This window comes from Hippocampus guttulatus, chromosome 18 (assembly GCF_054856545.1).
Source record: "Hippocampus guttulatus isolate MCC_2025c chromosome 18, RoL_Hgut_1.0, whole genome shotgun sequence".
Classification (NCBI taxonomy): Eukaryota; Metazoa; Chordata; class Actinopteri; order Syngnathiformes; family Syngnathidae; genus Hippocampus; species Hippocampus guttulatus.
Window position 1 is genome coordinate 2,686,535 of NC_141278.1, and position 26,144 is coordinate 2,712,678.

A 26,144-nucleotide genomic window follows, 5' to 3' on the forward strand; every position below is an offset into this window, starting at 1 on the left:
ACGTTGTTAACTTTGTACTTGAGGTTTTTCTCTGCCTTGCTTGCTGTCTTTGTGACTAAAGAAATCCCCCGCGGGCAAGTGTTTGGCAACGGCCAGAACGAAAAGCCTGAAAGGAGGACATGTGCTTTGATGGAAGGAGCATTTATAGGGCATGCGATGTCAGGCCGGAGAAAGCTGACGGAAGTGCTGCAAGCCTTCGTGGGGCTGACTTACGGTATTTGGTGCAAAAGTGACATGGATGCGACAACCAACCGAGGCGCGGATCTGTTTACAAACGTGGGCCAGATGCTCCTGGGCTCGAATGACCTTGTGTGTTCAGAAAACAAAGACTCTGCGCGGGCCCCGATAGTGGCACCGATAGTCACCATGGCAACATCCAGGCAACTCCGGGGGCTGTCGCGCTAGCTGTCTTGAAAGCGGGCGACCTGAATGCGGGCACGGGAAATCGGCACCGTCTCATCCGGAGCGGCTTCACAATTTCATTCGACAAATTGGTAAATGCGCTCGCAGCCGTCTGTTGGAAATATAGATGCAGTAACTGTACATTTCTGTGGCGAGGGCGCTGTTGCGTCATCCTTGAAATTCGAAAAGATGTGACCCCGCCCCGCCCTTCCCCGGAAGTAAGAATACATCCCGCATTGTATTTGGTGCCATTATTCATGTTGCCCCCGTTTAAAGGGGGGCCGGTTACGTGCCCTGCGTGTGCTCTGCGGACGTGCTGGAGAAATGCACTTAAACTGACGTGAATCCATGAAGACTGAATGATGAAAGATCGTCAAGTATGTGGATCGGCTGACTTGGTTCACGGAACGCTTCAGCAAGAAGAGGTTATGAAAAAGGAATTGCGCGCCTGACCTTCCTTTGTCTTTGCACGGATTAGTGCTGTTGCCAGGATACTATTTCCGATGGCAACACTTGAGCGGGTGAGGTGGAAGGATCCAGGGAACTGCTTGCTCTGTACCCCGCGGACCGGAAGTCTGTGAATGACGATCGAACATAGTGCAAAAAAAAGAAAAACGCAGACACACAACAAAAGCAGCACCGTGGCTGAGGTTTTCTCGACACAAAATAAAACGTAAACATTTGCAGCTCCCTCAAAGGAAATCGGAGTGTATTCCCCATGAATGCTACATGCATATCTTTTTCGCTCTCGATGATGATGATGATGAATGATCTGATTCCATGTTTAGTGATATACTGCCACCATTTGTTGCAAGCATGGTTGCTACTACCATGCTTGCACTAGTTCAGTTTCACAAAACAAATGGGTCTTTCGAGGTGAAAAGAATGAAGAGGCTTTTTGTGTGATCGTGCTTTTAGAGAAGATTTGAGTGGATGAGCCATTGATCGTGGTATGCCAAATGGTGTCGGTTGTGGGTTTGCGGGTTTTTTTCCATTTGCCGTTGCGTTTCGTTTTTGTTAAAAAAATATTTAAAAAAGAATTCGATTCAATTGAAATACTGTTCGTCGTTTTTGTTGTTCTTGTTGTAACTATTTGTTCTTGTCTGTGATTTGCCTCCGATTATTGTTTTTTGTTTCGTTCTTGCTCTTGTGTTTTTTCATTTGCCGTTGCGTTTAGTTTTGCGTGTGCGTTTGGCAATTCGCAGCGTCGTACGATAAGAGTGAGGTAAAAATAAAAATAAGAAGAATTCAATCAAGCACTCCTTCTACTTGCGCTTATGCGTCTCCTTCATCTCGAACGTGCAAAATCGGCCTTCGACTTGGGTTCGAGTTCGATGTTGCAGTTCTCATCCTGACCTGCCACCGGCAGCAACACGCCAACTTCCGCCCAGATGCGCTGCTGCTTTTCCGCAATTTTGCAGAGACGTGAACGGGCGTCGATAAACTGGCGCCGCTGCGGCAACGTCTCTCTCTGGAGCATCAGGCAATATGTCCCGGCTTCTGTTCAAACTGAACCCGAGAGGCTGCATCGGGTCTCAGATTAGAATGGCATCCGATCAGGTAAAACTGCCGAGGGAATGCCACGCGTGTTAGCATTAGCTTGCTAATGTTTTGAAACCAGCCTGGAAACTTTGCTCCGAAGTCCAACCGGAGGAACGCATCTGGCGCTCTTGTAATGTCGAGTGCGATCGCAGGCGCCCACCTGAAAGTGTCATTTCGTGTTACTGTTGGATTTCCTGGCACCGTGCCCACAAATACTCCACTGTGTTTAAACAGACAGCTTGACCTCACTGACCTCATGTGTGCAAATAGAGACTCGTGGAAGCCTAACGGAACTGGGATATACAGTACTGTATATGGCTTGCCCACTTTGCTCAAAATGCATGACCGACCTCAAAGGCGTGGCAGTTTTATTCGTCAAGTACCCACAAAGAGTGGGCCAAAAAAGCTGGTTGAGTTCAAATTGGTATATTTCTACATTGAGGCGACTGCATTCGCAAAGACAACGACTGAGTGCCACGGCGTGGGTCAACGTTTTTTTCCAGTTACCGGTGAATTGTCATGAGTAAAATGGATTCGACGTACAAGTGTCATTTCCGCAGGACAAAAGAGACGTATGCTGGAACAGAACCACACTGCTGAGACCAGACAAAGGGAAAAATGACGTTTTACGAATATACAATGTCAGTACAACATAGAACCGCAAATGTAAAAGCAAAAGCAACAGCAACGGGTGTGGCATTTGATATGATATTCGATATGACAGCCCACGTGTAAAACGGTACTGGGGACATGGATTTCCCCACTCTCTATTTGTCTCTCAAGCGCCCAGCCATTTGATAGTTGATATTTTGTGGCCCCGCACTTGACATCAACGTTTCATGTCAGTGCGGCCATCGCAACTTGCGGATTCGTGCACCACCGTAGGTTAACTCATTCAGTACCAGCCAATTCTGGACCAAGTCTGAAAAGACGTTTAAAAACGTCTTTGGGAGTGAATGAGTTAAAGGTGACCTGCTGTTTTTTTTAAGCAAATTTTTGTCTCAACCTTTTTTTTTTTTCATTAAAGTGAAACCGATAGGATGCTTAGGGTGCGGTGCCCGCTAACACGATGATCTAATAAAAACCAACTGCTTTGAAAATTTGCTTTTCATTTGTGACCTTTACACCCTAGAAACTAAATGCGTTATTTGAATGGAATCTTATTCCAGCTGGGTGAGTTAGGACAGGGAGCAGGGAAAGGTGGAGGCGGAGGAGGCTCTGTGAGGGAAGCAGGAGGTGCCTTTGGAAAACGAGAAGTAGCAGAAGAGGAGCGGTACTTCAGGTGACGCCCCGTCTCGTTGAATCCCCTTTCTGTGCTTCTTCGCCATTCGTTGACCACCGACCCGCATCTCATCGTAGGCAAAAGGAGAAAGAGCAGATGGATGCGCTGAGGAAGCACCACACAGAGGAGATTGAGCACCACAAAAAGGAGATTGAGCGCCTGCAAAAGGAGATTGACCGTCATCAGGGCAAAATTAGAAGGCTCAAGCATGATGACTGAGCCATCGTATGAGTGTCAAAGCAATTCGAATCAAATGCTCATTGACTTGCCCTGTTATGAGACATTTTTAATGCAAACACTCCCAATAAAGTGAAACTGCATTTGAGATATCTTCCTATTGGTGAGAGGCTAAATTCCATACAGTGATTTGGATTAACAGCGGTGACATTTACAAATTTTGCTCTTGAATTGTCATATGCCACCACAGACATGAAGGCACAATTAACGTTTTTCGGTCGTCGACGGGACGCTGGTTTGACCAAATGCCGTGACGACGTCGACTAGACAAAGAGGCACGCCCCTCTCGTCCGGAGTTCGCGTGAAACCAGTTCTCGCGATACTTGCGAGCAGTGGCGTTGTTCTCGCTTGCCGACGACGAGATTCGCTGTCTGGAAATTAGTCTCGTGTGTTCGACACAACATTTTCCCTTAGTGTTTGTTCATCTCCCCCATAGACGCGTTAGTTGTTTAACATTTCAAAGCGCACTTCTGTTAATTTCCAGAATCGAGCTGGTAAGTGTTGCTAACTATTTTGTAGCCGCTTTTACGGCTCGTGTGTTTGATGTCGAAGGCGTTTACTTGCACGGCGCGGCCTTCGTGCTCATTCACTCTTCAGCTAGCCACCTCGCAGACTAACGCGTGGGGATCAAACGTGCAAGTCTTCGAAAATCTGCACACCGTCGGGATCACGTTTTATGCGGCTGGTATTATGTTGGGGACCGCAAAGCCCGTTCTAGTTAAAATCGCGCCTTCACTTGGATTGTTAGCAAGCGGATTTGGAAGGGGGGCGGGACTGCGAGTCCACCTTGGTGGGGTCCAAATGTCTCCAACGTTGTAACTGAACGTACGTGTAACTTCATTTACTTCGCAATGTCTATTAAGAGCAAATTCGTATTTATTAACGATGCTTTGTTCATCACTTTGCATTGTAGGATAGAACACCGACTAAAGAGGACAATTCATGTTTAGTTTTCGGTGTTGTTGATTTAGGGCTTTTTTTTTTTGCTTGTTTTTTGTTTCATCAAATGTTTTCATTTTCTTTCATCAATCTTTAATCGTTCGATAGTGGAAGTTTATCGCCACACTTTGGCCAGCGAGTGCATCCATCACAGCAAATTTGTGTGGGGAGAAAAACCCTCACTGGAGAATCCTTATTCAGTTTTTCCATTGCCTTCGAATCAGGAGAATGGCTGCCGCTGAGGTGAACGGTAGTTCTGTCCTGCTGAAAGAGGAAGAAGAACCCATGGATGTGACAGGACCCCTCGCGGAGAACTACCAGACACTCATTGATACCGGACTCCCACAGAATGTTTGTGAAAATCTAGAGAACATCTTCCAGACAGGTGAGTGACGGTCTTGGTGTTTTCCAAGTGTGATGAAAGGTAATTTAGTTGTCTCTGTTGGAACAAAAGGCTTGGTGACGCATGCCGAATTGGACGAGAGGGCCATCGACGCTCTACGGGAGTTCAGCGAGGAGGGAGCGCTCGCTGTGCTGCAGCAGTTCAGAGAGAGTGATCTGTCTCACGTGCAGGTAATGATGCCAGGTTCAGACCAAACGGAGAATATTGCGCCCGCGCGTCTTGCGTGTGTTTATTCGCAGGCCTGACTACACTGGGGTTACTTCGCAAACGCGTGTCAGCTGTATATGGAAACGTGTCGTAGAATGTATTTATTAAGCTATTTTTTTCCTTGTGCAAAGTCATCCGAATCGTGTGTCGTTACCGTTGGAAACCACTTTTTTCCCCTCCATTGGTTAGAAAATGGCGGTGACGGATTGAAATTTAGTGACGACGTTAGCGCAGTTAAAATAGCGATGACAGTGTGACAGACTGGCAGACTGGGCTGGCCTGAGACGTCGACGGACTGATGATGACCGATTGGCGGGCTGGCGGCCGCCGAAATTTACTTACACGCCCGCCCCTGCAAATGGAGCGCCTTTGAACATGCTCCTGTCTTCCATATGCATTCGCTTCATTGATGCTCTCCGTTGACTTCCGGGTTGAGTGAACGCTAGCGCCGTTTGGCTGCCGCTGCTCACCCGCAATTTGTTAGCGTTTTTTTTTTTTACGATTTACTGTCGTCTCTACGGTTTACTCTCGTCATGGGAGAGACCCTACACTCCCGTCGCAATTCATTGTGATTTTATTTGTGGTTTTATTGTTCTTGTTTTGATTGTAAAGTGTCCTTGATTTTTGTGAAAGGCGCTTACAAATGAAATGTATTATTATTATCCTGTTCTCGACAGAATAAGAGCGCTTTCCTTTGTGGAGTGATGAAAACTTATCGACAGAGAGAGAAGCAAGGTAGCAAAGTACAAGAGTCCATGAAAGGGCCAGATGAGACAAAAATAAAGGTATGGTTCTGACCCCGGACTGGCCATTTATTTATTTATTCATTCATTTATGTATTTATTGGGAAAGTTCATCTTGTATCGTGCAACGTTGCCCATGTTTTGCTTGCTTCCATTTTAAGGCTCTTTTGGAGCAGACGGGATACACTTTGGATGTCACCACAGGCCAGAGGAAATACGGGGGCCCCCCACCTGAGAAGGTGTTCAACGGAATTCAACCAGGGATTGGGACAGAGGTACGAGTCGTCGTCCACAATTGAATAATTGATGCTGATCAATACCAGAGCCATTGGCCCCATTTAAAGATGGCAAGAATATCAACGACTCTGTCTTCCGAGCGTCATAAACTGTTGCCATTATCAACTTTGCAGTGGAGACCGTCACTTTAGCATTGTGGGCGTGGAAAAAAAAAAAAAGTCAGCCAGTCCACCCGATGAAATTTTGGTATTTGTTTTTCAGGGATCGAGCAATCCCTTTCTCGGGGCGTTGCTTAACCCAACCCACTGAGCCTGTTTGACCTCGCCCAAAGAACAACCTATTACTGTCGCACGCAAATTCAAACGAGTCTGTCTGTGTGCTTGCCAGGTGTTTGTGGGAAAGATCCCGAGGGACTTGTACGAAGATGAGCTGGTTCCGCTCTTTGAGTCCGCCGGGCTCATCTGGGACCTCCGGTTAATGATGGACCCGCTTTCCGGTCAGAATCGAGGTTACGCCTTCATCACATTCTGCAATAAGGACGACGCACAAAAGGCTGTCAAGCTCGTAAGTAACGCGAGCCAACTACATCAAGCTTGTCGGGAGGGCAGAATCCGCAAGGTGTCGAAGCATTTGGCACCGGGGGCGCTTCGGACGCCTTGATAGATGAAAGCGGCGCTTAGCCGTCGTTCACGATAGTCCCACTGCAGTCGTAGTAGCTCCTCACTTTTGAATCCGTTGGCCAATGTGACCGAGCTGTTGACTTTTTCCTTTTTCACCCTCCAGTGCGATAACTATGAAATCCGCCCCGGGAAGTACTTGGGAGTGTGCGTATCCGTCGCCAACAATCGGCTCTTCGTTGGCTCGATCCCAAAGAACAAGACTCGAGAAAGTATCTTGGAAGACTTTGGCAAAGTTACAGGTCAGTTTCTAGGTCGCGGATGAGGATCGGTGGCATCGTACGTAGGATCATTCTCAGTGCGGTCGTGTCACCGGGGTGGCCTGGCCTCGGGCGAAAATTTAAGCTGCTTTGAATCTTCCAGAGGGTCTCCAAGAAGTGATCTTGTACCACCAGCCGGATGACAAGAAGAAGAACCGAGGCTTTTGTTTCCTGGAGTACGAGGACCACAAGTCTGCCGCGCAGGCCCGCCGCCGCCTCATGAGCGGCAAGGTCAAAGTGTGGGGGAATCCGGTAACGGTGGAGTGGGCTGACCCGGTCGCCGAGCCCGACCCTGAAGTCATGGCGAAGGTTGGTTGCAGAAAACGAGCACGCCGGTTAACGCGAGGCCGCGGCATGTCTGCGGCACGGGCCGCCTCCCTTCGAGCGACATCTCCGTCGCGTTAGGCTGTTCCTTCACTTGCCGCGGGTCGGGGTCCGAATTTGACTGTCGGGGGTGACGCGGTTGTCTGCGGTGCAGGTCAAGGTGCTCTTTGTAAGGAAGCTGGCCAACGCGGTGACCGAAGAGCTCCTTGAAAAAACCTTCTCTCAGTTCGGCAAGCTGGAGCGAGTGAAGAAATTGAAAGACTACGCTTTTGTTCACTTTGAGGAACGGGACGCTGCTGTCAAGGTGAGTCGGACTCGCTTGATTTGAATTGCCCTCTTTTTCTTTGGCGAGGAACTCACCGAATTCCCAACAGGCTATGGACGAGATGAACGGGAAGGAGCTCGGCGGGGAAGAAATCGAGATAGTCTTGGCCAAACCTCCAGATAAGAAGAGGAAAGAGCGCCAAGCAGCTCGGCAGACCTCCAGGACTGCCGGGTGAGTCGGGGGGGGGGGGGGTCCGCCCGCCTGACACACGCTCGCGCCTAACCAAGCTCCCGTTGTTGCGCCTCTGTAGGTATGACGACTACTACTACTACCCACCTCCGCGCATGCCGCCACCAGGCCGTGGCAGAAGTCGCAGTGGGCGTGGGGGCTATTCGTACCCGGCAGATTACTATGGCTACGAAGACTATTACGATGACTACTATGGCTACGACTATCACGACTACCGCGGAGGCTACGAAGACCCTTACTATGGCTACGAGGACATGTACAGCGGCAGGGGGCGCGGCGGCCGTCCCGGCAGGGCCGGGCCCGCTCTCTCCAGGGCCCGCGGCGCGCCACCAACCCGAGGCAGGGCGGGGGGCTACTCCCCGAGAGGGCCGCCCCTCGGAGCGCCAAGGAGCAGCCGAGGAGGCCGGGGGACCCCGTTCCAGCCGCAGAGGGGCCGCGGCCCGCGCGGGGCCCGCGGCAACCGCGGGGGGAACGTCGGAGGCAAGAGGAAGGCGGATGTCTTTAACCAACCCGACTCCAAGCGCCGCCAGACCGCCAACCAGCAGAACTGGGGGTCCCAGCCCATCGCCCAGCAGCCCCTGCCGCAAGGGGCCGACTATTCCGGTAACTATGGTTACAGTCATGACACCATGGAGTTTTCACAGGATTCTTATGGGCAGCAGTGGAAGTAAAGACACCACAAGATCTTGGCTAGGTGACAGGCGGCACCGACCCCAAAATTGATTGGCTAGATTTGTCGATTGACTTTTTATGACCCCCCCCCCCCCCCTTAATTACAAATCTGTCTGTCGTTCAAGAAAACAAGCCCCCCAGAATTGGCTTTGAATGCTTACAGGCGCTTGGAAAAGCTGAAGAATGAAGGAAACTTAAGTTGTGGTGAATATTACAAAAAGGAAAAAAAAAACCACCAAAAAAAGCATTCAGTCATGTATATTGTTACCTTTTCTTCCTGAGGAACTAAAAACAACAAAAAAATCCCGCTAACATTACCCAAAGTGGACATTCATTGTAAGTAGTCTGAGAAGACGTACGCAACAGAGACATTGCCTTGCAGGCCTTTGGTGTCCGTGTCCCTTCCCCTCTCTTGTACTCCCTTTATTTGTGCTTCTTGTGGCAAAAATACACTCGGCGCGTAAGTGGCGCGACACAGCTCAGTCAATTAAATGAATGTGACATGACACAGCGGAGTTGTTAGCCGCACAATCAAGCGCTCCTCCGGACCGCAAAGGGGCGTGTGTGTGTGCGCGTGTGTCCCCCCCCAAAAAAAAGGTGTGTGTGGGGTCGGGGGGATTCGTCTCAACGGCGACGCGCCGGGTGCAACGTAAGGTTGTTTGCTGTGTTTGCCGCATACTCGCCTGGTGTATTTTCAGCATCATAGTTGCTTAGGGACTTGCTTGTATATACATGCTTTATGGTTAGAGCTCCAGAAATCATTTTTTGGTTTTTTTACAAAGGTGGAGAAAAGAATCCACAAAGGAAGAAATCGACATTTTGTTAGTGTCTGCATAGCATTTCTAGAGCGCATCAATGGTGATTTTTTTTTCTTTTCTTTTTTTTAATTGATACCTTCATTTCCTGTTTTCTTTCAAATTGCCCAATAGAATTTGGTTTGGCCGACCTTAAGAGCCAATTGCGGTTTGTTCTCTGATGTTACTTGTATTTATAACTTCTACGTTTGTTCCGTTTCAATAAAACTCAGCTGAGAATCAATCAGTCAATTGTCAAATTCTCAAATTCAGTCTTTTTCCATTCAGCCTCACGATTAAAGTTCGAGCTCAATTCTCACATTGGGATGAAGATCTAATTCTTTGGCCTCAAGGAGATTCAGAAGGCTGCAATTGGTAGGCGGCAACCGGAGCCTTGTGTTTGGATGCAATTATTCAAGAGGAATTTAACCCTCGACGACCGACCGCACTCACTCTTTCTGCTCATAACGCTCCTTGTCACGGCGGTACCGAACCGACCGAATCCTTTGTGTGCACGGGTGTACAGTGGATGAGTCGTTGACCTCGGCGGCTTCCGTACGGCCTCGTGTACCCGCGGGTCAAATAGGGACAGTTGAAGGCCGAATCCACGGCAGATGCAGGTATGGAATAATGCCGATAACGCAGCATGGCCCTTGTTAAGATACCCTTTGCGGGGCACTCGGAAAGACCGTGACGCCGATTGACATGTGGCACGACCGCGCCGCAACAAAAGGGGGAGAGCCGGCCCCAATATCGGAGTATCCTTTCGCCAAACAAGACGGGCAGCCGCATCTCAATTGTCAACTCGTTTCAATTGTTGAAGGTTGCTGCTGCAAAAAGATGGAAAGGGAAATGTCAACATCGGTCTCCTCGAGGTCAAATGTTTGAGTTTTTTCCAGACTGTACATCTGTCCACATAACGGTACGGGACAAATGCGAGATTTGCACCAATTTATGCATGAGAACATCCATTGATTTGTGATCTCTCTTGATTCAAACTTCAATTCCGCTCGATCGGCTCCCTTTGAAGAGTCCAAGGATCTGACCGCTCAAAAGGGTTAAATTCTTGAAATTTACCGCTCCTCCAGAACCACTTGGCATTGTTTTCCTTTTGATTACCGTGGTGTCCACCATTTGTCTTTTTGTTTTACGTGTCTGTCCTCTTATTCCAACCCGCCCAGGTGGAGAAGCGTTGAGAGAGCGGCGCCGCTTGAGTGAAGAACTCACCTGAACGGTACTCCAGGGTGAGCTCGCCTAGTCTCCCCTCCTGTACCTTATTGTGGTCACTCGTCAGTATGATGCTTTTTCCCCCTCCCCTTTCCTCACTACTGTCTTTCACTTTCCGGGATTGGGGGCGGGGGGGCTTCCTACTATCGTGATTGAATGAGCCACCCGGGTGTTGAAAATCAGTGCTCGTTGCTCTTTCCAACCAATGAAAAGCTTTCAAAAGTATTCAGACATAATTGTCTTGATTAATTTAATTGAAAGTGCGTGTTCAGTTTATGGCAAGCTCCTGCGAATCGAAGGCTTCTTTGGAGTATGCTGCGACACATTTAAATGGGGTGAGGTGCGTTTCGTGTCTCTTGCCGCTAGGGGAAGCTGTTTTGCCACTGCCTCCGTTCTTCCTTGATGAGATGCCGCTGCATTTACTCTGCGTCTTCACTTCCGGGTATGTCATGATTTGATCAGCCAAATGTCAACTAAATGAGCTGTTTTTGCGTTTGCTCAGTTTTCTCACTTGGGATTCTCGATGCCATTGGGCCTAAAATGGACTCCTGTCGAAACAATGGATTTGGAGCACAACTGCGGTTTTACTCTATAACGCCACACGGGGGCGCAAGTGGGCCGCGCCAGTTATGCCACGCAGGTAAGCTTGGAGCGGATGGAGCGCGAGTTGGCGCGTCTTGACATCTTCGGTTAGTATGGATTCAGTTGCCAGCCGATTATTCTTTAAGAAATGTTTGCCACATCAGAATTGTCTTCTTTTGTCACCAGGAGCAGAAGCTTCTCGATTCACACGGAGTTTTCACACACACGAAGGGACCCTGTAGAAGTAGGTATCCCCTTAAATACATTTTCATTTTTTAAGTAGTCTACACAATTTGCCCCGTGTGTGTGCGCGCGCGCGCGCGGCGACCTGTGTTGGTCGACTGGGTCCATGTGTCGACTCACTTTTCACTCTCCTGGCGAGCTGCTGGATGGGTTACTGGGGTCTGTCTGGCCCTGATTTGTGGCTCTTCCCAAAAAAAAAAAAGTCAGCGATTTCTCCCTTTTCATTGTTGTTAGCTGTCCCTTTTTAAAATAAACAGTCTGGTTTGACCTCATTATTGGCGTGGCTTCAGTTTTCGAACATCCTTCTGGAATGGATTATGGACGAAAACCGAGGTTCGACTACTTTTAAAATCAACTACTGTTCCAGATTAGTTACTTTACAATTAAACTGGATCGTCTAGGTGCGGTGGGGCCAAGTAACTTGGCTCACATCATCATTTAGAGTAGACCTACCAAGAACTAATCTCTGAACATTGATTGCAAGTTCGTGTTACATTACTCAGCGCAACTGTATTTATAGATGCACTTTAAAACATTACAGTCTTGCATGAAATTATTTGCAAACTGGGTTTTAGGGATGTTAACGATTCACTCAGGCCCGATTAAAATTTCCCTTCCCGATTTTGATTAGATTTGTTTATTATTTTTCCAAAATTAAATTTTATAACCAAAAGATATATCTACTTTAACGTCTGCATTTTGCCTTTCGTACGACTTGTTTGGAGCAGTCGCGGATATCACGTCGACGTGAGCCATGTAAAGAGCGCCTGCTATGGGGCGTGGACGACGTGAACACGTGACGCGCTTGCGTCTAACGTCGATCGGAGCCAAGATGGCGGCGTGCGGCGGAGAGTCTTCTCAAGCGACGCCCGATGATTTATTTCAGAACTTTTACTCCGAGGTATCGCCAAGTCGCATGGCTGGAGTTTAACTGGTCGTTCTCTTGATAACACCAAGCAAGTGCAGTCGCTCCGGTTGCGGTAGCCCCGCGTGGCTTCCCGCATGCCTGAATCTCAGCTAGCGACAAGCTAAACATGGCTAACGGTGGGGTAGCCTTTCTTTGAAACATTCAACATCACTCATCGTATATAAGAATAAATTGCGCACAAGTTTGCGCTGACCCATGCTTGCGTTCAATCTGTAACGAAATGGTGCAGAGGAACCTTGTTTGGTCGACAACTCCCCGTTCAGCGTTGATAGCAATAGTGGATATTTTGGGGCTAAACGTGATTGGTACTTTGTATTGTGTCTTTCTAGTCAGGCTTGCGCTCACACGTAACGTAACTACATGTTTAAATGTGGGTTGCAGGTGAAGCAGATAGAGAAAAGAGACTCCGTGTTAACGTCCAAGCAGCAGATAGATCGACTGCTCAGGCCTGGCTCGTCCTACTTTAATTTAAACCCCTTCGAGGTAAATGTTCCACGAACTTTCATTTTCCCGTTACATCCTTCACGCTTTGCGTATTTTCAATTCATAAATGATAATTTGCCCGTTTAGGTGCTGCAAATTGATCCAGATGCAACAGATATTGACTTGAAGAAAAGATTCAGAGCGGTAAAAAGTTATTTGTTCATGTTTAATGGTACTAGGAAAACTCCCTAACTGAGATGCGATTTATCACTTCAGCTGTCCATTCTGGTCCATCCAGACAAAAATCAGGACGATGCAGACAGAGCACAGCAAGCGTTTGAAGGTTTGCATGAACTTAAGCTTTTTTTGTTTTCCCTCCCCAAAAGCATTTCATGTCATTACTCCTAATGTACTTGATACAGCCCATCTCTGACAGTGTCAATTATTAAGAACTATATAGATTTAAATACTTGTGTGTTTCTTTTCTAGCTGTGGACAAGGCTTACAAACTCCTTCAGGATGCAGACCAGAAAAAGAGGGCTATAGATGTGATCCAGGCAGGAAGGGAATATGTAGACCATATGGTGAGCGCTTGACCTAAACTATGTCAGGAAGGTTCATCGGCTCCTGTTTTGGTATGTAGCACATACGTTTGCAAGGAGCCATGACTCATTCAGTTGGATGGATGGCATAGGAAAGGATATATTTCCGATGACTAAAATGTATTTACAAAAAGTAAATACATCGGCAACAATAACAGCCGGATGTACTTAACCATGTCCTGTTTGTTGTTATTGTTTGCCTACTGAAGGTAAAAGAGAAAAAGAAGCAGTTGAAGAAGGAAGGCAAATCTCAGATAGTAGAAGAGGATGACCCGGACGTTGTAAGCGCCAACTGTCAAGCGGCCTGTGTTGAAATCAAGCCTCGGTTTCTATGTGGCGGTCCAGAAGTAATTTCTTCTTTCCTCCACCAGTTCAAGCAAGCGGTGTATAAGCAGACCATGAAACTGTTTGCGGAGCTCGCCATCAAGAGGAAGGAAAGAGAAGCGAAGGACATGCATGAAAGGTTAAGTGCTTGAACTGGTGTTGCGTGCTTGGGGGGGGGGGGGGGGGCAACTGAATAGTGTACTCACAACCTGTTGTCTTCTGCAGGAAACGAGCACGAGAGGAAGAAATTGAAGCAGCAGAGAAAGCAAAGCGAGACAGGGAATGGCAGAAAAACTTTGAGGTAATGTCACTGTTTATTGGTTTCCGACTTTTTTTTTTTTTTCAATCAACACTCTGGCATTTGGTGTCTAAACACTGTACAGGAAACAAGAGATGGCCGTGTGGACAGCTGGAGGACGTTCCAAGCAAAGGGAAAAAGCAAGGAGAAGAAGAACAGGTCCTTCCTCAAACCCCCCAAAGTAAAGATGGAGCAGAGAGAATGATGTACAAATGGGACTTGATTAACTTAAAACCTGTTGTCCATACTGTGTATCCCTCCTTTATACACCCCTACGTCTTTTTTTTGTTTTCTTATTCACACTGTCTTGCATCATACCTACTTCATGTAAGTAAATAGTGCATCATCCATATCTTAGAATGGGGATCGGCAACACGCAGCTCCAGAGCCGCATGCGGCTCTTTAGTGACATCTAGTGGCTCCCTGGAGCTTTAAAAACATTTTTGAAAATGAAAAAAGATTTTGACAGTAGGCTACTATAGCTCAAATAGATATAAATACATGTTGCAGCTCTGAAAAAGGAAGAGCTTTGGTGTTGGTTTTTTCAAACGTACAATTTGTTTATGCTTTTAACGGTCTCAACAAACAGGCACGTCTGCGTCCAACTCTGTGCCGTCTCTTCTCGTTCAACTCGAGAGGCGTTCAAAAACAGCCTGCGAAAAATGGAAATTCATAATCACTGACACTAAGAAAAGCAAAAATAATGCACCAAAACAAAAAAAAACAAGCGAGGAAATCACCAAATAAATTCTATGGGGACGTTGGTGAACACACAACAGGAATAAATAAACAATTCTGAGACAGTCCAGTCTCCTACACACAAACAGCATTTGTTTCCTTTCATTGTAAGTTTTATAGAAGGGTTTTATTTTTTTGCGGCTCCAGACATGTTTTTTTTTTTTTTTGGGTTGCCGACCCCTGTCTTAGAACTACAATGGTTGTTGATGTGTTTAAAAAAAATAAATACAGAAACACACAAAATAAAAGTTGGTTGTAAGAAGCCAATCTCCATTTTGTGGCCTCTGTATACATCCACTTTGGCAGCTACTGGACAAGGCTGCATTTGATGTCACTTTGCTGCAGTTATTTTGGCATTTGTGTTTCAATAAATGACAGTAAGCCAGATAAGTGGAGCGTTGAGTCCTCTTTGACTCCTTGCTGTCAGGAAAGGGGCCCTTCAGTGGTTCACATGACACTGCACTGGTCTCTCCCCGCTGCCGTAGCAGCAGCAGCAGCAGATCCATTCACACCCCCCATCACACCATCCAGACTGAGACCCCGAAAAGCGCCAAAGAGGGAATCCTCCTTTTTTGCAGCAGGTTTTCTGGTTGTCGCTGTTCGCTGCATATTAGAAGGAAAGGTGAGCAACAAAAGATTGAGATGAAATATAAGTCGCACAAAAAGCGAGGGGAAATTGTGGTAGATTCTTGGTAATTCATCGTTGACTGTTGGAAAGCCTGTTATTGGTTGCTTCGTTCACCTGCTGGGGCACCTGGTCGCTGAATGATATATTGATTCGATTATTTCTGTTAGCGGTCTTCAGCTAGCGAGCAGAGTCGTTGAGCTACGGCTGTATTTTGTTTATTCTCCCTCCAAGTTGGTTTGAGCAGCGTTTCATCGATGGCATTGTCGAAGAATTGGAATCTGGAGCACCAAGAGGAGCATTTTCAAAAACGGTAAACGCGAGCTGCGGTAGTGCCATTTCTGCACTTGAACACGCCACACACATTTGTGTCCCAGGTCTGCCCCTAAGGTCGGCGGTGATTTCTTTCTCACAAACTCAAGTCTTGTATCGAGTTTATTTTAGGACTTGTCAGAATGATTTGGGGGGTATTTTTCGATTTAGACCTCTGTGTATTATGTCATCAACAGGTTGCAACACAGAAACTGCGAGAGTCGCAGAAAAGTAAGTATACTTTTTGGAAAACGTTCATTGATCAACCATATGCGAGTGTTGCGCTTTCAGATCCTGATTGTGAAACAGAAAGTTATGCAAAAGTACTGAAATACTCAAGTTATAAATGTGCATTTCAATGTTCACCAGTAAGCTTGGAAATGCATTTTAAGTTAAGCCTAAAATATTTAGAACTTAGAAAAAATATTGAAAATGCATTTTTGTGTTTAATAATACCCACGCACCCTTGGCAGGCAGTGATGGCTCCTGAAGTGAGTTTTCCTGACGCACCGCTCGGCGTTCTTCTTGGCCAGCACAGCTTGCTGTCGTTTCCTTTAGGACAAACAGCACTGCTAAAAAGGACAGCACGTGGCCAAGCGGATTATTCTTGTGAGTAAAGTCCTCGCTAAGCCAAGACTGTCGGGCCAAATGTTTCAGAGGAGTCACACGTTTAAATAACCTAAAGCCGTTAGACATGGCATCTCTGAATGCTGGGTAACACCTGATAGCAACAGCGCCAGCTCAATCCCACGAGACCATAAAATGTATTCTGCCCCTTGAGGGATTGAAACTGTAGGAGCATTGCTGTTCTCATTGTTTGTCACCTCACTATTTCACGAAATGTTTTTATTATTTTTTTTTATATGAGGGGTGGGGCGGGGGTATCGTATACCGTACAGGGAAGTGTGATTTTAAGCGTAGTGCTACGTTGTGCTCAACCATACTGATATCAACTGACATAGTGTCATTAGGATCATAAAGAAGAGGCAGAGAAGGTCCCCAAGTAAGCTCCTGTGACAGTAATGGTTCCCCAGAGAGGGAGAGAGAGGGAGCAGCGTGAGTGCCGTTTGCAGATGACAAACATTGTACCTCAATATTACAATTTTGACTTGAGTTGATTTTTGAAAAAAAAAAAAGTTGCTCTTAACGTTGGTTTGCTGTTCAACCGTTTTGTACCGTCCTTGGATTGTAATTGTTATCTTATGTTGTTCATACCATCTTATTCCAGATGGTATGAATATTACAGAAAAAAAATCATTCTCGGTGAGGGATGGATAAAATCTCATCCCTCAGTCTCGTATTTAAACCCCCACGTTGCCTCATTTTGAGCTCATGGCGAATGCCAAGTGTCAACAATCGGGCGGCTTTACCTCTCTCTCTTCACTTCAGCCTGGTACACTCTGAGCCAATGCGAGTCTGGAACTTTCTGGCCGCCGCAGGGCAGACTTCGCCGCCTGCTGATGCTTCCCCGGCGCGTGAAGCTGCTTCTGCGGCCTTTGGCCCCTATCGGGGCGGGTCCGCCCTTTCCAGGCGCGCACGTGCTGGTGAATTGCTTGAGGGGGGCCCCCAGGGACAAAATAGCATCCATTTGCAAAAGTGTCTCCCGTTTCCAAATCGGCGTTGCCACTAATTCACCTGCAAATGCAAAAGAGGAAAATTGTTCAACGAGAATGTCCTGCAGACTTCCCCAAGAGAACCCACCGACAAAAGCGCTGCGGCGAATGAACCCAACCTAGTCCATCGATCGATTCGCTTGCAGTCATCCAATGTGCGCACGTTCGGCTACTCTGTGCGGGCCTCTTTTAAAGTATTTGCCCAGCGCCCTCCGTCAGTGGTTCTTTAAGTGGATTAGCAGAAGACGCAATTCCTGCTCATCCAATGAAACCAAGAATAGTCTAGCACCTGCTTGTGTGCTGCGGAAACGACAACAGTCTCAAGGCTTTGGCCTAGAAAAACAAACAAACAAAATTATATATATAAGATGATATGGACAATTCCGTAGCGCCAAATTCATGGGAATGCTTTGTCGAAGGTCCTCTTCTATTCCTACATGGCTTGGCCTTTTGTCTGTTTTTTTTTTTTTTGTGTGTGTGCGTGTCAAAATAAAATAGACGTTCAGCCCACTTGATTTGATTTGAGCCAGCAAACATGCATTTTGGGCCGTGGCCCAACTCTCCCGCCTTCATTCGAATGACCGAAGGGAAAACGGGGGCAGTGGGCGACATCACTCAGAAGTGGCACAGAATGAGCAGATGGGGAAGCTTACTTGAAAGGCTCACACCTGCCCAAGCAGATACCCCCCCCCGGGGTTGTGTAAAGTACAACGTCCGGTGCTGACTCGGTGAGTGACATGTCAGTGGGGCACAAAAAGAAAGGGAGATACAACTAACAAGATGTGGTTTGATTCACTTACTCGATCGGTAACGCAAAGATGTCACAAGTGCAGCAAAATAATCTTGAGGTCGTGACTGTGCAAATTAAACATTCATTTTCCTAACGAGGTTAGGAAAGTACCTCAACCCCCCGCCCCCATCACATTATTTCATGTTAAGCATACCTAAATTATATTGTTGTTTAATAATGAGTGCCGCTCAATGTAGGGTTTTTTTTTTTTGCATGTATTTGTTCCGTAAAAGTCATGGCAGTGAGCACAGGGACTTACCTTTACTGACAAACTAGGACTAAAACAAATCCTCGCACAAAATCCCAACAGCAGTCTAACTTTGGAAAGGAGGACTTTCACTTTAATTCGACAGCATCACACATATATCCACCTTGATAGGCTTTCATTTCTTACAAAAAGAAAAAAAACCCACAAAAACAATCCACGTATATACGGGAGGGGAGAACAATGACCTATTTTAATCCCTACCGCCAAAAATAAATATCAAACAGTTGTGTGCAGCCCATCCGGACAGCGCACGGGACGTGTGCTTCTTCTCGTCAGCGGGCAAACTTTAGGTGTGATGATATCGCGCCGGCGGAAAGCCAATGTCTTCTTTGCTTTGTTTTGTTTTTAACAGGAAGGGGCAATTCCACGGCTTGGGCAAGCTACGTGTCACAGCGGAGGACATTTCTATGACCGTGCCATACCCGGCACGCACGTCGCCGCCTGTAGAAACGGAGGCGCGCCCAAACAAACGGATCAAGTCGCAATGGTGAAAACGTGACCTTCTCCCCGTGCTCGGCGGCGTTAACGACCGGTAAGACTTCCGTGAATGTGGAGTGTGTCTTAGTGGCAACTAATAACGAACTTTTCATGGCCAACATGATCGAGTTAGGCATAAAACAAACAAACAAGAGCACATATTTTACCGACACTTGCATCGTTCTCGACATTCCGCGACAGGAAAAACCACCGTTGAGGCCGGTAACATCGGATTGAAGATAGTTCTTGTGGATGACTTGGGACAGCATGCTTGCTCGCTCTGTTTGTTTTTTTCCCTTATCGTCCTCCACAAGAGGAAGACGTTTCTTCTCCCCAAAATGATTCCACGTGGGGCCGATTTCCTGGATAAAGTCTCGGATCTTCCGGAAAGCAACCATGATCGGACGGAAAGAGGGCGATGGCAGGAGGAAGACGCGAGACGCATGGCGGGCCGCTTCTGTTGGTGCTCAGACGTGATTCCTGATGGAGAGACCGACCCGGTCTTGCGGAGATCTCCGCACGCCTCGCTAAGCCGCGGGGGGGGGGTGGAAAGTGAAGCAGCGGGAAGGTGTCGGCGCTTGAACGGCGACCGAGCGAAAGCGTCCGACTTCACCTGCTCCGCGTCGAAAAATTCCGCCGTGCCGGACGGCCGCGGATCACCGGCTGATGTCGCGGTTGGCTTCCCAGCTCTTCCCGCCCGTTGCCTCGCCGCTCCCCCCGAAGTCAAAGAACGGGTGCTTGAGGGAGTCGGCGAGAAGCAGCCTCTTGGAGGGCTCGTACTCCAGCATGCTTTCGATGAGGTCAAACAACTGGTGGTGCTCCTCGGCCTCCGAGAGCAAGTATCGCTGCGAGGGCGCAAAGAAAAAGAAACTCCCATCAGGTCACCGCCGCGTCCAGGAGGCGATGCGTTCCCCCCCACCCGCTGCTCTCACCCGGAGAGGTTTGCAGTTTTCCCGGACGTACTTCCCCGCCGAGGAGCTCTCGTCCCAGTCAAGACGGCCTCGGTAGAAATACTTCTGCTTTCTGGAAGGGGCGCAAACGACAGCAAAAGAATGTTCATGTGCATTTCATGAAAAAAAAAAAAATGTAGACGTTCTTTTGTTAGTTCTCGTTAACGAGAGTAATCGCATCGCCCGCCTGTCTTGCAAAGCCTTCCGCCTGAGCTATTAAGTGTGCGCAGCAAAGGTGTCGGACGGGCCTTCCGCAGCCGGCAGGGGTGGGCGCGGTTCTCACCTGGTCTTGCGGATCATTCTGGATGGCACGGGTCCAAGGATCCTCTCCATCATGGCCAAATGTTCCCTGTTGTCATGAGTCTGTGGAAAAAGCGATTCCAAAGGACTCAAAAAGGCTCTTCACAACATTTATACGTCCGTGGCGAATGAACTGAAAGCGAAACAGGCTTGTTTTGACCAGCAACCCCCCCCCCCCCCCGAAGTATTTGGCTCCGTGACCACATTCATCATATCGTCCAAGATGATCCAAAGCTCCCGTTTAAATGACTTCCATTTACAAGAAGTATACATGCAACACGGCGTGTTCTACTCTCGATATTGGATTCAAAAAAGACAGGTTGCGCGTACCTGAAACAGGGTGAAGCCCAGGTAGTACTCAAACAGGATACAGCCAATACTCCAAACGTCACAAGGATGGCTCCAGCCCATTTCTAGACCACCGAAAGCAAAGAGAAAACACCCGTCTATCACAACGTGTCCCGGTGCACAGCAGACCGCCACGCAACTCAACGGACGATTTCCAGAGTCCTGTCGAACAACCACCGCTGCATACAAACAAGTCGGACAACAACAAACCACAAAAACAGTCCGACTACAAATATCGGATCTAAAAATGACAAGTTGTCAAGATGGGCAGCGGGTGACTGGCCGAACGTTCATTCCGCTGCGAGAGCTAAGTCGGGGCCAGGCCATTTCAAGATTGGAATACAAATGGCAGGATCTTCTTCAACAGAACTCGATGGGGAGCCGGTGAAGGGACGCCAGTGTCGGGAGTGACGCGCTCCTGCTGAAGAGCAGCCGTCCGGAGGTGAGCGGCGGCATTCGGGACCCACTGGAGACGCTTCGTGGAGGATCGACTGACTCCAAAGTCAAGTACGTTACCGTCGATGCAAATTTCCTCTTGAGTGTCTGGACAGCAAATTGAATTCCGCTGAAAGAAGCGACTTTCAACAAGCGAGTCGTCCTCACCTAAAATGACCTCGGGGGCTCGGTAATGCCTGGTGGACACGATAGTGCTGTGATGCTCGTGGTCAAAAGTGGCGCTGCCAAAGTCCACCACACGTACAGCTGTGCTCTTAACCGTCCTTTCTTCTCGTTTCTGCCCCACAAAAAAAATAATAATAATAAAAAAAAAAATAACAGGCCATCAATGCGGTCCTCAATTCACTTCGAGCAGATTCCATAAACTGTGCCGGCTGGTATTTCTTCACCATCTAAAAAGCTTCTCCCGCATCGTACCTTCTCCACATTGTAGGACATGGTGAAATCCGAGTTGACAAAAAGGATGTTCTCGGGCTTGAGGTCTGTGTGCGTCAGCTTATTGTCATGGAGAACTGCGAAGCGGGACGAGAAATATGCCGCCGTTAGCGCCGTCGCTTTGACGAGAGCGCCGTGCTTGCACGAGCCGCTACGGGCTGCGGCTCTCCGCCGCGCGCGGAAAACGGATCGACGCCGCGCACGGTGCGATTTCCTCCTTTTCTTTGCGCAAAACGAGAAGACGTTTGAACTTACACTTGACAGCCAGACAGACTTGGTAGGCCATGTGTCTGACTTGGCCAATGGAGTACGGCAGGTAGTTGTTCTCTTTGAGGAAATCGAAGGTGCTGAGCGCAAGCAGCTCAAAGGAGATGCACATGTGACCGTGGTAGTCAAACCAGTCGTACATCTGCACGCACAGGCTGCGAGACAAACAGCGCGCGCGCGCGCACACGTCAATGCTCGGCCACTGATGGCGGCATCGCTCGAGCCGCAACTCACTATTTATTTTCGGGGTCCTTCTCGTTGATCTTCTCCAGCACGTTGATCTCCAGGCGAGCCGCTTCCTTGTACTTTTCCACATTCTTGATAATTTTCAAAGCAACGCTGGATGCTCCTCTGAAAAATGAAATGGAAAAAGCGTCAGCCAAATTCTTCGGAGAAAACCCCAACTTGTCTCGGCCGTCTTTCAACCGGTATCCGCCGGGCAGCGAACGTATTGCGGCGAGGCGTCCGTATTCGCAAACGAGCAACGGCGTACCTGCGATGGTCGACGCACCGCATCACCCGCCCAAAGGTGCCTTCGCCCAAAGTGCTGACAATCTCATCTGCAACGCAGCACACGGAGAAGAGGGGCGAAGGGAACGACAGCGGGGGGGGGGGGGGGGGAGAGAGAACAGGAGAGTCAGACGAATGGATCTGCGGGGCGGGGTCGCGACCGCATCCTAGAAGCTATCCTGTTGACACACGGCTGCCGAGACAATCGGGCAGGCTTGAAAACCAATAAGCGATGAGAAATAACACTCGGATACATGAGGGATTAAAAAAATAGAGAGGGCGGGTGTGTGTGAGAAATGCCCCTTTTCCTTTGATGACCCATTTGCAGCCCCCCCCCCCCCTAATTTGAAGAATCAAATCAGTAACACGTTTTAACAAATTCAACGTGCAAGGTGCGTGTGCGCTGGGTGCGAATGCCGAAATGGAAACGGAAATTGACCCACGTCCAATTGAAGAAAATATCCGAAACCAACTTGACAACTAGCTAGCCGTTGCAATGCGCCACCGAAACAATTGCAAGTGAGATTCTATTTTGTGAAACATCAACAAACGCTGCACAGTTCCATTCCCCAAAAAACAAAACAAAACAAACAAACGTCCGGACATAGCTAAAGTCCCTCACGGAATCTTCGTTCTTGCAATCCGCCCAAATTCAGCTAGAGCGAAGTGCTTTCTAGCACGGGCGTCATCATCATCATCATCAGGCACTCCCATTTTAAATGCTCAAAGCTTGAATACTCATGTGGAGAAGGGTTACGATAGAGTAGTGGCAGTGAGTACATCTCTCTTGCAGGACGTCCCCAGTCCGACAGATCAGGTGCCCTTCCTCGTCGTCCCTCACACTCAGTGCCCGCGTCCGGCTGTTGCTCCGCTGTTTTCGCACCCAAACCGCCAGCAGCAGGTCGCGACACAACCAAGGGGGGAGCGCGCGGGGGTATTCAGGGGGGGCCGGCCGCGGCGTCGGGCGGCACAGGCAGACGAGGAGGGCGAAGGAGGGCGTTGGTGGAGTTGTCGGTTGGGGTTGGTGGTCATGGGGGGCGATTCGCGCATGACGCCACGTGAAGAAAATAGATAACCATAGGAATATAGTGCAAGGGAACAAGTCAAAGATCACATGATGTCCTTTGCTTCCCCCCCCCACACCCCCTCCCCCTCTCTACCTTGAAACCACAGCTGCTTAAAAAAACAAACAAACAAACAAACAAAAATCAAGTAAGCAACTGGCACATCTATCCATTCAGTCGACGCAAGGACCGAATAAGAAAAGATTACGAATCGGAGCTCGTTAGCTTGCCTTGTCAGCAGCGTTCAGAAAATGCTAAACAATCAGGAGGGGAGCAAATGGAAGCGAGCGGGAAAAGTTAACACCTGCTCCTTTGAAATCGAGATGGCCGGATAGACACTTGAAGATGCGCTTAAAAAAATAAAATAAAATAAAATTAAAAAATCTATCTGAAATGCTCATGTGCCCAAACATCAAAATGTCATTGAATCTGAATAGAACATTTGCAATTTGGGTGGAACATTTTCACTTTTTTGCCCAAATGCAACTCGTCTTGACAGGTGTCTGACACGCATGGAAAAGCCGAGGAAATGGGAAAAGGAATGTATCGGTTCGCCACTCGAACTGTCTGAGCGGCGTTTGCAAAAAAATGAAAATGCTCTCACGTCCCTTTCAACAGAGCACACAACAAAATGCTTTTGGCAGAAGCAAAACAAATCAGAAAGATTGCACTACTTACCCAGTCCAGGGGCTGTGAAGAATCAATGGTTAGAGAAGGAAAGAGGCAGCGAGCGCAAGGGAGAGAGGGAGAGAGAGAGGGAAAAAAAAAAAAACAACCCCGAAAAAGAGGAAGTGAGAGTGAAAAAGACCCCCTCAGATGTGGCCGTACTCACCGAGGACGATGGGCTATAGGACCTGGTTCTACGCCGCCTTCGTTTGTGCTTACGCCTGCTGCCCTTTCGCCTGTACGAATCAGCCCGCTGCCGTTCCTTTTCTCGACCCCGTCGGTAGTCGTACATGCTCGGCGAGAAGTCGCGGGGATAGTAACTTTCCGCCGCTCCGTGCGGCTCCCTTTCTCTGTCGTGGTCGCGAGCGTCATCTCGGCTCTGATCCAAGCGTCCGTATCCCTCGCAGTATCTTCTGTCAAATGGCCGATGCTGCTCGGCCGAGCGATTGTCGTAGCTCCGACTGCATCGGGGCGCAGAAAGACATTTTGCGTGTGATGACCCGAGAGACCCACATGTCAAGCGTGGTGTCCATGTTTTTTTTTTTTTTTTGGCGGGTGGGTGAGTGTAATGCGCAATGGATGGAACCCGATTGCTTGTATTTTATTTTTTTTTCACACCGAATGAATGCACCGTTCCTTCAGTGCATTCTTGGGCCGGATTGGAGAAGCGCACAGCTCAGCTGCAGGCATTTCATATTTCACAGGTGAAATCAGCAGGGCTGTCCACGTGATCCCGGAATGTCACCAAATGTCATGTGACGGCCATTGTTTACCCTTCAGAGGGATTTTCTTTGTATCATCGGTCACTTGTACCACTTTTTTTGACCGAATGTCTTTCTATGAAGGTAGTCGAGCCGTTTAAGCGTAAAGAGAATGACTTGAAATGTTTTGGGTTTATTTTTAATTGGAGTGCCCCGGCACCAAGCGCTCCAGGGCTTTGATGATAAAACACAATTTCTCAGTATAAAGAACTCGGATCGGACTCTGGTCTCCTAAACTTGCAAAGTACGGTCCGAGTCTCTGTGAATTGGAATGGTTGTGTACTTGTTAACCTCCACTCCGAAGATGACATCTTTCTGCGATAGCAGCACTGTTTTTGTTGTGACTTTAAAATATTTGTATTTCAAATGTTTGCCCAGCCCCCCAGGAAAAAAAAAACTTAAATAACGAAATAAACTATTTGTTTCTTTCCCAAGTAGGGCCATTGGTATCTCAAAACGTCACTGCCTATGAAAAAAACAAAAAAATGGTTTCATATCTTGACTGCTGCTTAAAAAAAACTTATTAGGACTGCACGAGACACAAACACACCTCCTTGGGCGTACATAACTCTCATCGTGTCTCTGTCCCCGTCCCCTTCGGTCCCGATCTCTATCTCTGTCACTGCTCGAAGAGTAAGAGGGTGATCTTCTGTGCCGGTGCCTGCGCCATCTCTCCTTTTCTTTCTCTCTGTAACGACCATTGTAGCTGATGCGACTGTCTCTCTCCGAGGACGTGTACCGTCTGGTGTGAGGCATCTGGAAGGTTTTTGGAATGACAAACACGTTAGGGGAAGAGCCTGCGGCGCCTCCAACTGAGGCGAGACACTTGGCAACGACATTCCAGTTGAGCAAGCAACTGATTTGCATGTGTTCCCCAAATTCACAAACAACTAATGTTCGTGGAAATAAATGTTTGCGAGCATGAATTCAGGTATTGGTATCGAAGTTTGCCTGAGGTGCAACGTGGAGCCAACGGCTTAGCAAGCCTAAAAGGTGAACGTGAAACGACCCCATCCACGTTGCGTTGCGGAAAGCATATAAATAGCCTCAATAAATGCACGATCTCGGTCACAAACGGCGAGAGATTTAGCGATGAAACCTCAACAAAGTAGAACCAAACACATGCATTGGGCCAAGATTAAGAAATCGGAACTCAAATTTGGTATTTACACTGTTATGACGACTTCTTTTCCAGCATGCGACGAAATTAGATGCCGCTCCTTGCAAACGTCGTCTCGGTTTATTCGACTAGATCTTTATGGCCAAATAGTATTGCTCGACTGTCATATTTAGCTTTGACCGAAGCAAGCATGAATGTGTAAACCAGTGGATGCAGAAGATATCAAATCAGACAGCGGCATTTGCTCATGTAAATAATTTGACCGCCATCTTAGCTACGCTTAAGCAGTTAGCACTCGTGCTAACCGTTGGGATTGGATGTGATTATTCAGGTACACGTTTCAACGCCTACCGTTTTAGCAGCGAGCCCTGTACGCTTGTCCCACAAGAAGTCCGTGGTGCTGGTGTTTGTGTCACATTTATATAGTCATTGGCTCGGTTTCCCAAGCTCCGTTGCTAGTAAATAGCTTGATGTTCGGTGCGCCCAGCTCGTTCGAGTGGAGCAGCTGGTGCGTTCCCCGACACTGGGAAATTTGCCTTTCCCACATGGTTAAAAAAGGGGAAAAAGTACTTATCGAAGTCGGA

At 48.0% G+C, this 26,144-nt stretch overlaps 5 protein-coding genes across 12 annotated transcripts; 3 read left to right on the top strand and 2 right to left on the bottom strand.

Moving 5' to 3' along the window:
* Positions 1 to 1,777: 1,777 nt before the first annotated feature.
* Positions 1,778 to 3,551, top strand: atp5if1a (ATP synthase inhibitory factor subunit 1a). Its single transcript, XM_086136014.1, has 3 exons — positions 1,778 to 1,962; positions 3,114 to 3,226; positions 3,304 to 3,551. The coding sequence occupies exons 1-3, from the start codon at positions 1,891 to 1,893 to the stop codon at positions 3,443 to 3,445; spliced, it is 327 nt and encodes a 108-aa protein (XP_085992140.1). The 5' UTR covers positions 1,778 to 1,890; the 3' UTR covers positions 3,446 to 3,551.
* A 148-nt stretch (positions 3,552 to 3,699) lies between these two features.
* LOC147190575 (heterogeneous nuclear ribonucleoprotein R-like) lies at positions 3,700 to 11,557 on the top strand. 5 transcript variants are annotated; one of them, XR_015103623.1, is made up of 13 exons: positions 3,700 to 4,787; positions 4,857 to 4,975; positions 5,690 to 5,797; positions 5,917 to 6,030; positions 6,380 to 6,556; positions 6,776 to 6,911; positions 7,033 to 7,238; positions 7,408 to 7,557; positions 7,628 to 7,749; positions 7,829 to 8,370; positions 10,415 to 10,477; positions 10,963 to 11,149; positions 11,229 to 11,557. XR_015103623.1 is itself a non-coding variant. In XM_086136007.1 (12 exons), exons 1-11 carry the CDS (start codon positions 4,631 to 4,633, stop codon positions 10,462 to 10,464), a joined length of 1,881 nt encoding a protein of 626 aa, XP_085992133.1. In that variant the 5' UTR covers positions 3,700 to 4,630; the 3' UTR covers positions 10,465 to 10,477; positions 10,963 to 11,557. The 5 variants fall into 5 exon arrangements, 3 of the variants coding, with proteins under 3 accessions (XP_085992133.1, XP_085992132.1, XP_085992131.1); XR_015103624.1 differs by having other exon boundaries at positions 10,963 to 11,100; XM_086136007.1 differs by having other exon boundaries at positions 10,963 to 11,557.
* Positions 10,963 to 14,865, top strand: dnajc8 (DnaJ (Hsp40) homolog, subfamily C, member 8). Of its 3 annotated transcripts, XM_086136010.1 has the most exons (10): positions 10,963 to 11,100; positions 11,229 to 11,286; positions 12,595 to 12,696; positions 12,784 to 12,840; positions 12,913 to 12,979; positions 13,126 to 13,220; positions 13,448 to 13,519; positions 13,610 to 13,701; positions 13,788 to 13,863; positions 13,946 to 14,865. In XM_086136010.1, exons 1-10 carry the CDS (start codon positions 11,090 to 11,092, stop codon positions 14,063 to 14,065), a joined length of 750 nt encoding a protein of 249 aa, XP_085992136.1. In that variant the 5' UTR covers positions 10,963 to 11,089; the 3' UTR covers positions 14,066 to 14,865. The 3 variants fall into 3 exon arrangements, with proteins under 3 accessions (XP_085992136.1, XP_085992135.1, XP_085992134.1); XM_086136009.1 differs by lacking the exon at positions 10,963 to 11,100 and having other exon boundaries at positions 11,139 to 11,286; XM_086136008.1 differs by lacking the exons at positions 10,963 to 11,100; positions 11,229 to 11,286 and adding an exon at positions 12,014 to 12,186.
* Positions 13,855 to 17,399, bottom strand: LOC147190577 (uncharacterized). Of its 2 annotated transcripts, none has more exons than XM_086136011.1 (4): positions 17,268 to 17,399; positions 16,906 to 17,170; positions 16,000 to 16,087; positions 13,855 to 15,201 (listed from the first exon to the last, which is right to left on the bottom strand). In XM_086136011.1, exons 1-4 carry the CDS (start codon positions 17,296 to 17,298, stop codon positions 15,046 to 15,048), a joined length of 540 nt encoding a protein of 179 aa, XP_085992137.1. In that variant the 5' UTR covers positions 17,299 to 17,399; the 3' UTR covers positions 13,855 to 15,045. The 2 variants fall into 2 exon arrangements, with proteins under 2 accessions (XP_085992137.1, XP_085992138.1); XM_086136012.1 differs by having other exon boundaries at positions 17,237 to 17,331.
* An 854-nt stretch (positions 17,400 to 18,253) lies between these two features.
* Positions 18,254 to 26,084, bottom strand: clk2a (CDC-like kinase 2a). The gene is made up of 13 exons (XM_086136828.1): positions 25,912 to 26,084; positions 24,991 to 25,196; positions 23,846 to 24,140; positions 22,730 to 22,820; positions 21,933 to 21,999; positions 21,674 to 21,790; positions 21,428 to 21,594; positions 21,155 to 21,249; positions 20,885 to 21,014; positions 20,264 to 20,346; positions 19,917 to 19,996; positions 19,616 to 19,706; positions 18,254 to 19,528 (listed from the first exon to the last, which is right to left on the bottom strand). The coding sequence occupies exons 2-13, from the start codon at positions 25,194 to 25,196 to the stop codon at positions 19,340 to 19,342; spliced, it is 1,611 nt and encodes a 536-aa protein (XP_085992954.1). The 5' UTR covers positions 25,912 to 26,084; the 3' UTR covers positions 18,254 to 19,339.
* Between the last annotated feature and the right edge of the window lie 60 nt (positions 26,085 to 26,144).